This window comes from Sebastes fasciatus, chromosome 6, assembly GCF_043250625.1.
Source record: "Sebastes fasciatus isolate fSebFas1 chromosome 6, fSebFas1.pri, whole genome shotgun sequence".
Lineage (NCBI taxonomy): Eukaryota > Metazoa > Chordata > Actinopteri > Perciformes > Sebastidae > Sebastes > Sebastes fasciatus.
In genome coordinates, this window is record NC_133800.1 from 4,276,201 (window position 1) to 4,292,138 (window position 15,938).

The 15,938-nt window shown below is 40.9% G+C and overlaps 1 protein-coding gene across 8 annotated transcripts in view; it reads right to left on the reverse strand.

Moving 5' to 3' along the window:
• Positions 1–13,162, reverse strand: part of add2 (adducin 2 (beta)) — a 29,438-nt gene extending 16,276 nt beyond the window's left edge. Inside the window, exons 1-6 of one of the 8 annotated variants that reach the window (XM_074637256.1) lie at positions 12,927–13,148; positions 6,978–7,031; positions 3,504–3,702; positions 2,679–2,820; positions 1,935–2,086; positions 150–230 (exon numbers count right to left, since the gene is read on the reverse strand). In XM_074637256.1, coding sequence (XP_074493357.1) covers positions 150–230; positions 1,935–2,086; positions 2,679–2,820; positions 3,504–3,650 — 522 coding nt within the window. In that variant the 5' untranslated portion in view covers positions 3,651–3,702; positions 6,978–7,031; positions 12,927–13,148. Of the gene's footprint in view, positions 1–149; positions 231–1,934; positions 2,087–2,678; positions 2,821–3,503; positions 3,703–6,977; positions 7,204–12,926 lie in introns of those variants that run through there. The other 7 variants (XM_074637262.1, XM_074637260.1, XM_074637259.1 and 4 more) reach the window with 7 other exon arrangements.
• Between the last annotated feature and the right edge of the window lie 2,776 nt (positions 13,163–15,938).

The following is a 15,938-nucleotide window of genomic DNA, read 5'->3' on the forward strand; positions in this document are numbered from 1 at the left end:
ATATTTCTGACAATGCCAACAAAAAGTGATTATAAATGTAGAATTTATGTCAGAGCCGTTGTATTGAATAGCATAAGCCTGTACAGGTGTACCTAATAAAGTGACCACTGAATGTATGCGTAATATCGACTGTGATTAGTCTAACTCACCAGACTGGATCCAGTCACCTCGCTGTAGGCCAGGCCGTCTGGAACCACCAAGAAGTGTTCCTGTTCTTTACTAACACGTAGCTGTGAGGGAGGAAGAGGAGCGTTAGTGAAGACAGACAGATGATGGAGTAAAGCTACGCTAGATAATAATGCTAGATAATATGTAATATGTAGTATGTAATATTTTTCCCCCGACTATGTTAAAGCGTCTTTGAGATTACTAAAAAGCGCTATATAAATCTAATATATTATTATTATTATTAGTTGTGTTAAAAGCCTGTCTCTTAAATGTCCGCTATAAACTAACTGCTTTTTTACCCTTTACCCTTACAGTGACTTAAATACTTCACCCTCACCCCGTGTTACATTTAATTCTTAAAGAAACAGTTCACGGCCTCCGCGGTTAACGGAGAATAAAAAAACAACGAAAAGTTTTGATGAATTGAAGTGAATGGGGGCCGCGTTTAACAACAGGAAACTACATCAAAACATCCGTTTACAAACTCTCACACAATTCCAAGTCTCCTTTATCCAGTCGTATACTCACTACTTCCCAAACACATGCACATCCCCTCAAACCTTACAATTTAAAGCACTTAACACACGAGCAGCACGCCTAAACATGTGTGACACTGTTTATGTGGAAGTGTTTTAAAGCAGCAGTGTGTAGAAATGGAGCAAATATGATTAAAAAAGTTATTTTCATAAAACCGTCACTATATCCTGACAGTAGTGCATGAGACAGGCAGGTAATCTGAAAAAAATCATGTGTCTCTGTGTCCTCCAGTACTCCTAACAACATCTGCAAGATTTCACAGACCGGAGGAAAACAAGCAGTAAGAGCTGATCTGGAGTCTGCGTCCAGCTTCCGTCTATGAGAGCCGGCTGTCAATCACTCGCAAACTCTGATCAAACGGTCAAACTAGGCAGCGCTGATCAAATATGAATCAATATTATGCTACTGTAATGCCTATTTCTCTCCTCAAATGTTTTCACAAACATCTTGTAGTGTACTGTTCAGCTGTAAAATGAGAAAGTTTGTGACCATGGCCGCCATGTTGAGATCAGTTGAGGAAATACCAAGCACCGCCCACCAGCCAATAGGAACGAGCACAGCCAATAGGAACGCTTATTAGGAACGCTCTCTCAATGAAATGACCTGTGATTGGTCAAAGTCTCCCGTCACGGGCTAGATGTTCTAAAGCCTGAAAACAGAGCCATGAGGAGGAGCAGAAGTCTAGTTTTCTCTCAGAACACTTGAATTACAATATGCTGAAAGGTTATTATGGAATTTTTGCCTAATGATGCCAAAAACTTGTTGCCTACTGAACCTTCAACGTGGCCCCTATTTACTTCCATTCATCAAATATTTAGTATGTTTTTGGATTATTCGTTCACTGGGGAGGCATGAGAGAAAAACAAAGTTTTCTTCAAGAATTAAAGTTACACGGGGTGAGTGACTGATATACAAATGGTCAGTTTGTGGGTGAAGTACTCCTTTAAGACTGCTGTCAGATAAATCAACAAATTACTAGAAGCCCAATCTATCTCTTCTATTATCTATCAGCCTAATCATTCCAGCTACACTTCCACAGAAAACTGCTGACCAAAGCTGATCTCATGGTGGGCTCTGACCACCAACCACAACAGCCAGTAAACTAGATTTCTCCATGACCACTGACGTGATGAATAAGTCTGTTCAGTAAGTATGTGTTCTGCCTCACAACACAGGGGGGAAAAAAGAACTAAGTCAGGAATGTAATGTAAGACGGTAGTGGAACTAACAGTGAGACAGGTGCGGCTGATCTGGGCCCAGCCGTACAGGTCAAACAGGCGATGGACGCTGGCCAGCTTGCAGCGCATCAGCCTCTCCCCCTTCACCATGCTGCCGGGCTCCCAGCCCTGCAGGTCGTTGATGGGAGTCACCATCATCATGTCTGTGGAGGGAAGAGAAAACAGCAGACAGACACAATAAGGTAAGTAGCTGAGTGGTTGATTGCTTCTTTCATTCACACTGCCTGCCCATCTTTCTCTGTTAGCAATCCCATGTTGCCCCTAATGAGGTGTGTTTCTACTCTTAAGTGTGCCAGTGAACGAGTATGCAAAATACCAGGTCCACCTACTTAAATGGAATGCAGCCACTAATTCATGTTATTAGTTACACTTGTGCCAGACAATCATTAAACGTAATCGGGTCATCAGATGTGAGTGGCAGTAGGGTGGAAGCTGATTACGTCTTTGCTCTACTTTTTATTTGATCAACATCCGGTCTGATCATGAAAAGAAACCCCCGGAGTAATGTCAAGTTGATTAGCCAAATAATAAATCCAAGTTTAACAATGGAAGTCTCAGGCTAACAAGGTTTAAAAATTATGTTTAATCGAGCTTGTGCTAAAACTGTTAGCTCTGGTAGTTCAATGGAACACCCAGACTAACCATGGGACCTGCGGGCTAACATAGACGTTAAGTCAACCGGGCAAACCACTGCTGTCAACCCTAGAGATTCATTTGAAAGTCTTGTGCACGTACTAGAAGGGGAGACGGGCAGGGCGGCCGGGGAGCCATGTGAGGCCATGAAATCAGCCAGCTGTCTCAGTGCCCATAGGTTGGATGAGCTGCCACCCTTCTTCATCTGCTCCTGGATCAGCACATCCAGCTCCTCCCTGAATGACTACACACATACACAGATATTAATGTATTATCACACAAACCACACATTATAAATCCTTTCAGTTTCACAATAATACTCATTGTGTAGGAGTGGAACATTTATCGACCTCCGAATCATCTCATTTTTCCACAAAGAAAAACTTTGATAATCACATACAAATTCATGGAGCCTTGAACACACACTCCTACGGGGTGAGGGTGAGGAAACATGTTTAATGTCTCTCTGTCTCTCTGTCTCTCTCTCTCTCTCTCTCTCTCTCTCTCTCTCTCTCTCTCTCTCTCTCTCTCTCTCTCTCTCTCTCTCTCTCTCTCTCTCTCTCTCTCTCTCTCTCTCTCTCTCTCTCTCTCTCTCTCTCTCTCTCTCTCTCTCTCTCTCTCTCTCTCTCTCTCTCTCTCTCTCTCTCTCTCTCTCTCTCTCTCTCTCTCTCTCTCTCTCTCTCTCTCTCTCTCTACCTCACACACAACTTCATTGGCGTCATGTAGCCTCACTGTTGCCCTCCCCATATGCAGGAGCACACATAGTCATGCACTCAGAATGGGGTCCAGCACTGACTGCAGCCCAAGCTGTCAAGTGGCATTTGAGAACAGATTCATAGTAATGTGAGGAGATAACCACATCTAGAGGAGAGGGAGACAGAGAAGGAAACTGAGACAATAAATCACACACACACACAGCCATCTCACCGGACTTTGAAGGAGGCTGGAGATGCGTTTCTTCTGCTGGGGTCCGGAGCTGGGTGTGGAATGCTGAGGAGACTGGAGGTCCTCAGGGACCCCATCGCTGGGGCTGCGCTGCACCGGGGTGCCTATGGGGGTGGGGGACTTGCTCATCTTCTACTGTTTTGCAGTGGGTGTCTCACAACAAAGGGGTGGGTGGGGATAACTGTAAAAAAAAAAGAGTGTCAATATTATAAATGCTGCTTAAGCAGCACTTTTTGAGAGAACTGCCATAACACAAGAGGTTACACTATGGTGGTTCTAATTCAATTTATACATTTTTAGACTGTAAATGGCAGCGAGAGGTGACCATTTGAATGGAATTGTTTGACATTTTAGAAAATACGCTTCTTTGTTTTATTTAATGGTGAACTACGGCCATTTTTCAAAATGAATACATGTTATTCCTCTGGTCTAACACAGTCCAGAAATATTAGTAAACATGAACTAGACACTCGGAGAGCGCAGACCTCCGCCCCCCCCCTCCCCGTTCAGCTTGCGCCATCATCCACGTGTGTTTTTGTTTATGTTGAGGTCAGCTGTACGTTGCAGAGCAGCTTAAAACACTTCATTCAAACTGGACTTAGTTTAATGTGAAAAAACGCAGAATCTACAGTCGTCCCCCACCGCTCTCTCTCTGAAGGAAAGAGGCGGGGTCATGCGTCATCAACGTGCCATCAGCTACACTGTAGCCAGAGGTCTTAATGTTCTGGCTGATCGGAATCTTTAAAAAAATTCCTGAATCCGGATCATTACCCGGATCACCACCAAAATCGAATGGATTGTTCATTGTGCCACACCCCACCCCTCCAAAAAATGTCATTCAAATCCATTCCGGACTTTTGGACCAATCCTGCAAACGGACAAACAAACCAACCAACCAACCAACCAACAAACCATCAAACCAACAAACCAACAAACCAACAAACCAACAAAACATAAAACATAACCTCCTTCGGCCTTGGCGGAGGTAACAACTCTCTCCCAAATCTAAAAACTAGACCGCTAAAACTCAAACTGTGATGTCATGAGGTATAAAGTGTAGAACTGCTCCATAGACAACAAGAGACAATGAATTGGGAGAGATGTTATAGATGACACTGAGAGCACTCAGGGGAATGTTCTGAGTATATGAGTACATTTTCTGTTTCACATCTGAGAGCACTACAGTAGAATAAAGCTCATTTATGTATAAAAAAGAAAACAAACATTCTGTGGGTCTCCCGTTCATCGTCTACGGAGCAGCTCCAGACTTTATACTTGATGACATCACAAGTTTGAGACTGACTTCTCTGGTTTCTGGCTTTGAGAGAGAGTTAGGTGGTGTTCCCTTTTAAAAGTTAGATGAGAAGATCCATACACCTCTCATCTGCAGCTGGTTAGCATAACAGCTATGAGTGAAGAGTAAAAATGCCAAGTTATGCGTTTACGGGGGGTGTTGTGTACCAGGCTGGGGTTCAGTGTCTTGCCCATGGACACTTGGACATGTGGACAGGAGGAGCCATGGATTGAACCGCCAACCAATGTGATCAGTGGACCACCCCCTGCAGGCTGCAGACCACTGAGCATCTACACTTAACCCTGACTTTGACTATTCTATCGTTTTGCGAGGGAACATGTTGAAAGCTATAGGCGTGGCTGGGTGTATGCTGGCAAAATTCACTACTTTTCTCAGATCCGCACTCCTTAATTTACTTTATAGCATTGAGTGACAACATAAATTACATTTAAAATCCTTTTGAGAAACAATGGCAAGTACAGGAAAGCCACCATAATTTAGATTCTTTACCTTCCACATTAGAGTTACCGATGAGATGCAGCTCATTTACAAAAAAACTGTAAAACCATAGAGTAAATTCAGCTTGAGAGCAGTCTGGAGATCGGCCTGAAGGCAAATCATGACACATCATAAATCTGAAAACACATTAGAGGTTGCGCTCGCCCCCGCTTACTGGAATAATGGAGCAAATCATGGCGACTGGACCGGCCCTTCCTTACGGCAGGAGCTTCAGACAGGATGAGTCAAATACGATGCCTGAGGACGGCCAACAAACACAACAAGCTGCAAGTGTTGAGCTTTCTCTTGCCAGAGTGTTGCTCCATCATGGATTTGGACACAGGTTTATTTTTTTAAAGGGCACAGTTTGTATTTTGAAAATATGTTTCAAGTCATCACTTCCTGTTCATACTAGGGCTGTCAAAGTTAACGCGATGACGCAAATTTGTTTTAACGCCACTCATTTATTTAACGTATCAACGCAACTTGTGATTTTTATTTTTAGGTTGTAGCGGGCTCAGTTTTAAAGCTAAAGAAGATACTGGTATCATATGAAACTAATAAACCTAGAGAATCCATTGGTACCGTGTCGTAATAGGTTGTCGGGAAGGAGGCTAAATAACGCTCCAAACTCAAGCAAAAGGGTCCCCTTGACCTTTGACCTCCAGATATGTGAATTGGTTCTATGGGTACCCACAAGTCTCCCCTTTACAGACATGCCCACTTTATGATAATCACATGCAGTTTGGGGCAAGTCATAGTGAAGTTAGCACACTGACACACTGACAGCTGTTGTTGTCTGTTGGGCTGCAGTTTGCCATGTTATGATTTGAGCATATTTTGTATGCTAAATGCAGTACCTGTGAGGATTTCTGGACAATATTTGTCATTGTTTTTATGTTGTTAATTGATTTCCAATAATAAATATAAACATATATTTGAATAAAGCAGCATATTTGCCCACACCCATGTTGATATGAGTAATAAATACTTAACAAATCTCCCTTTGAGGTACATTTTGAACAGATAAAAAATGTGCGATTAATTGGCGTTCAATCACGATTAACTATGGACAATCATGCGATTAATCATGATTCAATATTTTAATCGATGGACAGCCCTAGTTCATAACTAATGAGAAATTAACCGAGCAGGCAAATGAGGTGAAAGTGAAATTCAACGGGGATGGGCCAGATATGATTTAAAGATTAAAGAAGAAAAATAATAAAAGACATTACATAAAGCAAGTCTATGAAATTACGTTTTAGGAGAAAAAAAAAAAATCTAATTATACTAACCATATGTCTTAAAAGCAGCAGCCATAATACTGTTCAGATGAAAAAGTCATCGCTATCACGGCTTATACTAAGAAGTATAAGTAAATGTGCAAATGGAAGAAGTGCACTGAGCAGAATATTGTTTAATCTTCCTGCTTCCAAGAGTGCACATCAGCCCGAACTATGAAGACATCCAGAAAAGATGATCAAATATTAAATAACAATTGTCAGTTCAATCAATATGCTCACTTATGTACAATTAAACTCCAAGCAAACCCTTTTTGTATCTTGCATTAACATAAAACAGTTTCCTTTTGACAAGTGCGAAAATAAAAAAAATAGTAGTCTTAGTATTTTCAAATGGCAGCATTAAAGATGAAAACCTACCCTCACATTAAGGATGCTGTATTCCTCAGGGCACTGGCTGGTAGAAGTGCACAGCTGTATAGAAAATGCAGCATTAGCAGAGCTCACATGCAGACAGCAGCGTCAGAACCGCTAACAGGAAGTTAGCTAGTGATACGGCCTCGGTAATTGGAGAAAGGGTAAAGAGTTACCGTAAGGATGTTCAGAGGAGAGCTGGCCACTCCCCGACTGACACACACACACACACACACACACACATACACAAACACACAGTGCTGCAGGGAGCAGATAAGGTCCCAGACACACCACACCCTCTCTCCTGTGCTACATCTCACTAACTCACTCATTACTTACTTGATAAGATGCATTACTGTAACAGAACCACTTGCGCATCCGTAATCACATGCATCGTCAATCCCATCCCTCGTGCATTCAGGGCAAGCTTTTAAGATGCTCACTCTTAATAGCACAAGAGAACGTTACATCAGATCCACGTGCATTACTACTACAGCTCATTGCATTGCACACGTTAAAAACTGACAGATGACTAAACCTTTAATGGAGTTTCTGGATAAACTGTGCACTTTGACTCCGACAACATCAGGCTTCCTGCGCTCAAAAGCACTGAAACATTACATCAGCTATCCACCATCATCAGCCAGTCACTAAAGCACTAAACTCCCTAATCATACATCAACAGACAAGCAGTATGTTGTTTTGTTTTCATATTTAAAAGACCAATATGTAATATATTTACTGTAATAAATCATAAAATGACCATGATGTGTCATCAGAGATTAAGCCTAACCAAATCGATCTTTGCCTAAACCTAACTAAGTAGTTTTGTTGCCTATTTCTAACCAAGACAATTTTTTCCTAAACCTAACTAAGTAGTTTTGTTGCCTATTTCTAACCAAGACAATTTTTTCCTAAACCTAACTAAGTAGTTTTGTTGCCTATTCCTAACCAAACCGATCTTTTCCTAAACCTACATAGTTTTGTTGCCTAAGCCTAAGCAAGTTGATCTTTTCCTAAACCTAACTAAGTAGTTTTGTTGCCTAAGCCTAACCAAGTTGATCTTTTCCTAAATGTAATTAAGAAGTTTTGTTGCCTAAGCCTAACCAAGTTGATCTTTTCCTAAACGTAATTAAGTAGTTTTGTTGCCTAAGCCTAACCAAGTCGATCTACTCCTAAACCTAACTCAGTAGTTTTATTTTGAAAGTACGTTGTTGAAAGTCGTGCTGCGCGTCACGGAAAAAAAGGGAAATTCGTGTCTATGTGCACGAATCAAACAGACTAAATTTCGTGACTAGTTCACAAACTGCCGTGAGACTGTGTTGGTGGTCCGTGTGCAGCTGGGTCATCAAGGCAGCGAGTATTTGAGACACTCAGACGATGATTCCGTCTACTGCTGAAATTGCGAAAACGTGCGCTAACTGCTATCAGTCACACCGGAGGAGCGGACGGGCGCCGGCTCCAATGTTTTGAATTTGGACTGCTGTTACCCATTTTAAACGCTAGCTGTCCGTGCTACATATCGCTCCTTTAAGGAAGAACTGCTCTGTTTAACTTACTATTGATCTGAGGTAGATTTTCCTTTTCAATTTGATGGTCAGTTTTTTGGTTTTATGCATTCACAAACTCTCATAATTATAACTTCATTCGAATGTATCCTGATGGATGTTCGCTTATTTTAAAGTTACAAGCAGCATTCAGTCTATAACAACCTCAATGTGAAGCAGCGGCTGTTTCTTACTCTCTCATACTAGAGGTTGGTTCACAGTGTCTCTCTCTGGGGGTAGAGGGGCCCAGCTGCTGACAGGCAGCAGACAGAGAGCCTCTCCCTCCGGGGAGGCTCCTAATGACTAAGAGGAGACAGACCTCTGACTAGAGCTGCACAATATTGAAAAAAATATCTAATTGCGATTATTTTGACCGATATTGCAATTGTGATATCAGAGGGAATGATCATTTTTACATCATTATTCTCATTTTCATGAAAACATTAAAGTTAGGTAACACATTTTTTTTTTTTTTTTTAAGTATTTATTGATAGGACAGTGGATAGTGTGTTGGAAAGGGGAGAGAGAGAAATGACATGCGGAAAGGTCCACGGGCCGTATTCGAACCCGGGTCCACCGCTGCTAGGACTGAGCCTTGGCCATACATGGGCGCCCGCTCTACCGACTGAGCTAACCAGGCGCCCAGGTAACACTTTTTAATAGCCAACACTGAAGAATGGTAAATTGATAATAAATTAAACTTTAGTTAATAGTTATTTTACTGTTAACATACAATGAAATGATACTTAATGTTTAGTAATATCCTTTATTGCATTAGTTTGTGTAATATGAAGTAATTAGTTTATAAATCATATGTCGTATCATAGCTATCTAAATAATGATTATAGATGGTTTACAAAGCAGTTATTAACCATTAACAAAGTGTAAAAAAAAATATCTTTCTATGTAATGCTTATAGCTGTTTCACAAATTATTTGTTACAGGTTTACAAGTCATTTCATAATCATTACTAAATACTTAATATAGTATATAAAATGTTATAATGTTTATAACAATAAACTGTTAAAATAATGTTAATTATTTCTTTATTAATAATTAGTAAATATTAATAATCATCATTCCATTGTTTGTTAACAATAAACTAATAATTTATTAAAAAAATATCTATTTACTATTTATTAAAGATGGTTAAGATAAAGTGTGATTTTTGCAGGGATCTGTACCAAACAAAGATGTTTGATTAAGTCTGTAGAATATAATTTGTAGCCCAGGACATCTCAATATCTAATTTAAAATAGTATTTTGACACACATTTCACCTGTAAGGAATATCGTGCATCATCTCCTGCGATTTGCAAATTGCAGTAGGCTATATTGCTATATTTCAATCATATTAATTGTTCAGCCCCAGATCTGGCTGCTGGCCCGCCATCACTTCCTCCTCCTCTTATCCATAGTCACACTCTGACGGCTCATCATGCTGCATCATCACCTCACTTTTGTATCAGAACATCTCAGGAAGTAGGGGAGCTGCCAGTCTCTCCTCCTCTACAGCTGCATTCTTATCAAACTAAAAAATGCAGAATTTCAGTATTGATCAGATTTATATGATTATTTGCTGTAGTGTCCTTCACCAGAACACAACAAAGTTGCTGTGCTCTGTTGCAAGATACTCAGAGATCTTTGGCCTAAACTGTATCTTAAAAAGAGGTGAACTAAGCCATCCATTTTCTAGTTAGTCTGGTGTACATTATCTTCACATATACATGCCTGTATTGACTGCTGTAAACCCACTTTCGAGTGGTTTTAGGAGGTTTGTGTCTGAGCATTGACATTGACAGCAGAGAGGCAGACGGGGGTGTAATTACCTAAGTAGCTCAGCATTGATTTTCTTCGGCTTCGCTTTTGTTAGGTTTATGTCATAATGGCTGGTCGGTGGATCCCAACCAGTTATCGAACTAGATTCTAACAAACAAACAAACAAAATATGATAAAGATGAATAATTGTCATCATGTTTTTACTTTCTAAAGTCACTGCAACTCATCAGATAATTTCATGGCAAACAATACGTTATAATCCAACGTAAAACTTGATTAGGTGTCACATTAGGTGACTACACTAAACTGGATTATTATGGCATGTTTATAGAACTTACAAGGGCACCTTTGCTGTACTCAACCCCCAAATACATAAGCCCTAAACATCTGTTGCAGACTGAGTGCTTTCCAAAAAGCGCAGCACACACAAGAAGAAAAAGCATGAATGAAGTAGAGGTAGAATAAATTTAGCTGACTCTGTGCAGGACTATAGTCTCTAATGGGACATTTGGCTTCGACCTATAAATGCAAATAAATAATATAAAAAAATACGAAACACTTTAGAAAGGAGCAGACGGAATAGCAGCTGATGGGAGTCCATTACAGTCAAGGGAGTATTAAATTTGTTTCTTTTTCATTAATATTAATGACTTATTATTGGATTATTATTCCTGATGTGACAGAAAGTGCAGAGTGATAATTCAAGAACTCCTGCCCCTCAAAATAGCATGTTTGATTTTCAATAACTATAAACTTGATATTAAGGTGTTTTCAACTAAATAAAACAGCAAAAATCACATGATTTGTCTTGGACAAGCCGTATTGCAATGTATTAACTAGGGCTGTTAAAGTCAACGCGCTAATAAGTGTTAGCACAAATTAGTTTTAATGCCACTAAATTTCTTTAACACATTAACGCAACTTGTAATATTGAGGTTGTAGCAGGCTCAGTTTTAAAGCTAAGAAAACCTACCAACCATGTCATACTAGCTTGTCGCGAAGGAGGTTAAATAACGCTCCAAACTTACGGTAAATTCTGGCTAGGAAAAACTGGCATGGCCATTTTCAAAGGGGTCCCTTGACCTCTGACCTCCAGATATGTGAATGTAAATGGGTTCTATGGGTACCCACGAGTCTCCCATTTACAGACATGCCACTTTATGATAATCGCATGCAGTTTGGGGGCAAGTCATAGTCAAGTCAGCACACTGACACACTGACAGCTGTTGTTGTCTGTTGGGCTGCAGTTTGACATGTTATGATTTGAGCATATTTTTTATGCTAAATGCAGTACCTGTGAGGGTTTCTGGACAATATTTGTCATTGTTTTGTGTTGTTAATTGATTTCCAATAATAAATATATACATACATTTGCATAAAGCAGCATATTTGCCCACTCCCATGTTGATAAGAGTATTAAATACGTGACAAATCTCCCTTTAAGGTACATTTTGAGCAGATACATTTTTTTTTATTAATTTGTGATTAATCAGGATTAACTATGGACAATCATGCGATTAATCGTGATTAAATATTTTAATGGATCGACAGCCCCAGTATAAACACAGTATTTACTGTATATCGACATCATTTTTGTTGGAATAATAAAAGGCTTGAATTATGTAAAACATGATTCAGTAGTTCATAAGCTATCTGACATATAGATTAAGGGTAAATAATAGAAAACTAAATTCCACTAACACTGACTTCAACATCAACTTCCACACTGCTGTGGCTCAGATGAATCCATCATGACATTGTGCTGCTGAGGAGATTAATAAAATGTGCACTCCCAACGATGCTGGGATGCCACATGGGGGAGGAAGAGGACAGACCTATTGATCACACTGAGTCACGTGAGTGCATGCAGGGCAACATACATCGTGTATCTACAGCTCTATATTTCAACGTCAATGCACAATATCGTTTTATGGCTTTATCTATTATTATAGCATCCTCTCTCCGTTCCTCCGCCCGCTGTATGGCGGCCCCTGCGCGCTCTGCATGGCTGCCTAGCAACACTCGCACACGCTGCTGCAGCATCAGCACCAGGATCCTCCAATGGCCACCAGCAGACCGCAGAGAGGCCGGCAGCGACGGAGCAACGCTGCACGACTCTCTAATAAAATACATCATTTCACATGACAAGAAAGAGCTCATTATGTCCCGCATATTCATCCTGAAACACGTCCGGAACATAAACACACGCACACACACACAGGCTGAACTGAGCTACTGTAGAATAACAAACATGCAGGCTAATGAGCGAGATTAGACAGAGCATGGCTAAACGCACTGCCATCACACACTCTCTCCATGAATACACGACATGAAATGCACATATGAGACCAGCTTGCTCTCGTCCTTCTTGTGCAGAGAACAATGGAGAAAGCATGGCGCACTGTGCAGAGGGTGCAGCACAACGATGCTATCTCTAATAATATTACACAAGCACATCCGATCTCTCCGTAGAGAGGCAGCGGGGTGCGCCGTATGGCCGACAACAACAACATGGTACACATCAGGCAGCTAGAAGCATCCGCGCACACATGCTGCAGGGAGGACCCGCTATCCGCCCAGACATCTAACCACGATACCCCTCCATCCACACAACCAGGCTGTGTACTCACCTCAGAGCATCCTCAGGAGCGAGTCTTCAGTGCGGCTGCACCACACCCACAGCCCGGAGCCCGGAGCCGTCCTCAGAGGAAGCAGATGTGGTTAATTACAACAAATCTGGCCCTATTGGGTTGCGACTCCAGGGGGGGGGGGGGGCTATCCTTTGTCAGACTCTTTCAGGGCCTCAGCTGATACCAAGTCAATGGACCCTGATGTTGTTCATCGCTCGGTGCGCCTGGACCAGCCCACTGCCACGCCTGTCCTCAGTCTGGCACCATGCAGGGGCTCCCACTCATACAACTACTGTACAGTGGGAATAAAAAAAAACCTTTTGCAGTGCATTTAGTTATTGTGTTTGTAAAGGATAACTATACTGTTTGTTTCCTAAAACGGTGTTTAGTTGGCTATAGGCCCAGTTCAAGTCGGACAAAATAATATATATATCCCATCAAACAGGCGCCACCTTCTGTTCTAATGGAGAGAAGCCTGTGGCCTACACTGTAAAAAAAAGAAAGAAAGAAAGATTTTAGATGGTTTTGTCACATCTTAGTCGAGATTAACACCCACAAAAAAAGTAACAGTATATTTTTAAAAGTACTGTACTTAAAGATGGGGAAGAAAGGTTTGAGCAAATATGATTTAAAAAAAGTTATTTTTATAAAACGGTCACTATAACGGCCCCCGCCCTCTGGAACTCTCTCCCTCCTGAAATAAGAAATGCTTCATCCCTGGACATTTTCAAACACCTCAAACACCACCTATTCATCGAAGCCTATGCTGACTCTTCCTACACATCACTCTTTTAATTACTTAGCTATAGTTTTTCCTCTTTGTTATTTATTAGTATGATTTTGTGTGCCCCCTTTGTAAAGCGTCCTTGGGTTTCTGAAAGGCGCTATATAAGTCCAATTTATTATTATTATTATTAGTAGTAGTAGTAGCGCATGAGACAGGTAATCTGAAAATGATGTGTTCTCCGGTGCTCCCAATGGCATCTGCGAGATTTCACAGACCGGAGGAAAACAAGCAGTAAGAGCAGCTGTCAATCACTCGCAAACTCCGATCAAACGGTCAAACTAAGCAGCGCTGATCAAATATGAATCAATATTCTGTTAATGTAATGCCTATTTCTCTCCTCAAATGTTTTCAGAGACATGTATTATTGTACTGTTTAGCTGTAAAATTAGAAAGTTTGCTCCGGCTGGTGGGCGGTGCTTGGTATTTCCTAAACTGATCTCGACATGGCTGCCGGGTCACAAACTTTCTAATTTTACAGCTAAATAGTACACTGCAAGATGTTTCTGAGAACATTTAGGGGGAGAAATAGGCATTACAGTAACAGAATATTGATTCATATTTGATCAGCGCTGCATAGTTTGAACGGAGTTTGCGAGTACTTACTTAACTGTTAAAGCTTCAGTAGGCAGTATATTTTTGGCATCATCGTGCAAAAATTTCATAATAACCTTTCAGCATATTGTAATTCAAGTGTTCTGAGAGATAACTAGACTTCTGCTTCTCCTCATGGCTGTTTTCAGGCTTTAGAAAATCTAGTCCTTGACAGGACACTTTGACCAATCACAGGTCATTTCAGACAGAGAGAGTTCCTATTGGCTGTGCTCCGGTCATGTGACCGGAACTTGGCATTCCTTCACCAGATTTCACAATGGCGGCGGCGTCACAAACTTTCTTATTTTACAGCTAAACCGTGCATTACAAGATGATTCTGAAAACATTTGAGAGAAATAGGCATTAACGTAACAGAATATTGATTCACATTTGATCAGCGCTGCCTAGTTTGACCGTTTGGTCGGAGTTCGCGAGTGATTGACAGCTGGCTCTCATAGACGGCAGTGGATAACGGACCTCAGATCAGCTCCTACTGCTTGTTTTCCTCCGGTCTGTGAATCTTGCAGATGCCGTTAGGACCACCGGAGGACACAGAGGCACATGATTTTTTCAGGTTACCTGTTTCATGTACTACTGTCACGATATAGCGACCGTTTTATAAAAATGATTTTTTTTAATCATATTTGCTCCAATCTGCCTACTTCAGCTTTAATGCAGCAATGATGATAATCAAATAGAGTGCTCCAGGTATGACGTATTTTTGTAGGCCAACCAAGGCCTATTGAAGGATGCTAGGACACGGGTCAGTGCAACTGAAGCTGCGGTCGTGCGTTGCAATTGGCTCAATTTCGGCGAGTGCAGACCAGCTTCTACTGCGCATGTGTTGTACCCCAAAGATATGACGCGTTGACCCAGCCTCTTTATAGGCCTTGAGGTCACCCAGGAAGTTAGCACCGCCCTGGTTCCCTCGACAAAAAGCCAATGGGATATTTCCATTGGGTTTTGGATTATTGCAGAAAATAAACTCTGTGGCAAACAAACATTTATGGTACTCAAACGTTTTGTTCAGCAAGTTAATCTCCACAAATGAACACCACTTTTATGATTTTCGAAGAGTGAATGCAATCGCCAGAAGTACAAAGCTAACGTTAGGCTATAAACTATCTAAACCACCGTCGCATGAGTGCGAGTATACACAACGAGGCTGTAAAGGCGGACGAGTCGGCGTGATGACGTTTAGTAGTCTCATTTAGCCGCTTGTTAGAAACTGCCTTTTTCAAGACAAATAAGGGCTTCAAAATTCATGAGTGGGTATTTATTGATGAATTGTAGAACAAAATGTTAAAATCTCTTCAGATTGTGTTAACCACAGATATAAAATGCTAACTCATTTCTGGGTTTGAAGACCTATTCCTGTAGCACTCTATTATATAACATATAGCCTACAGGATTCTGCATAATGAGTACTAGGCTACTTGTAATTTTGATACTTTAGATAACATTTAAAATCAGGCCTTTTATCTGAGATGGAGCATTTTACTGTGGTATTGTGTGCTACTTCTTTTTCATTAAAAATCATTATTACTTCTTCTTCTAAAAAAAACAACTAATTCTAATCTGGAAATATGTCCTAAATGACATAATGGATTTAATAAAAACACCATGTTACGATG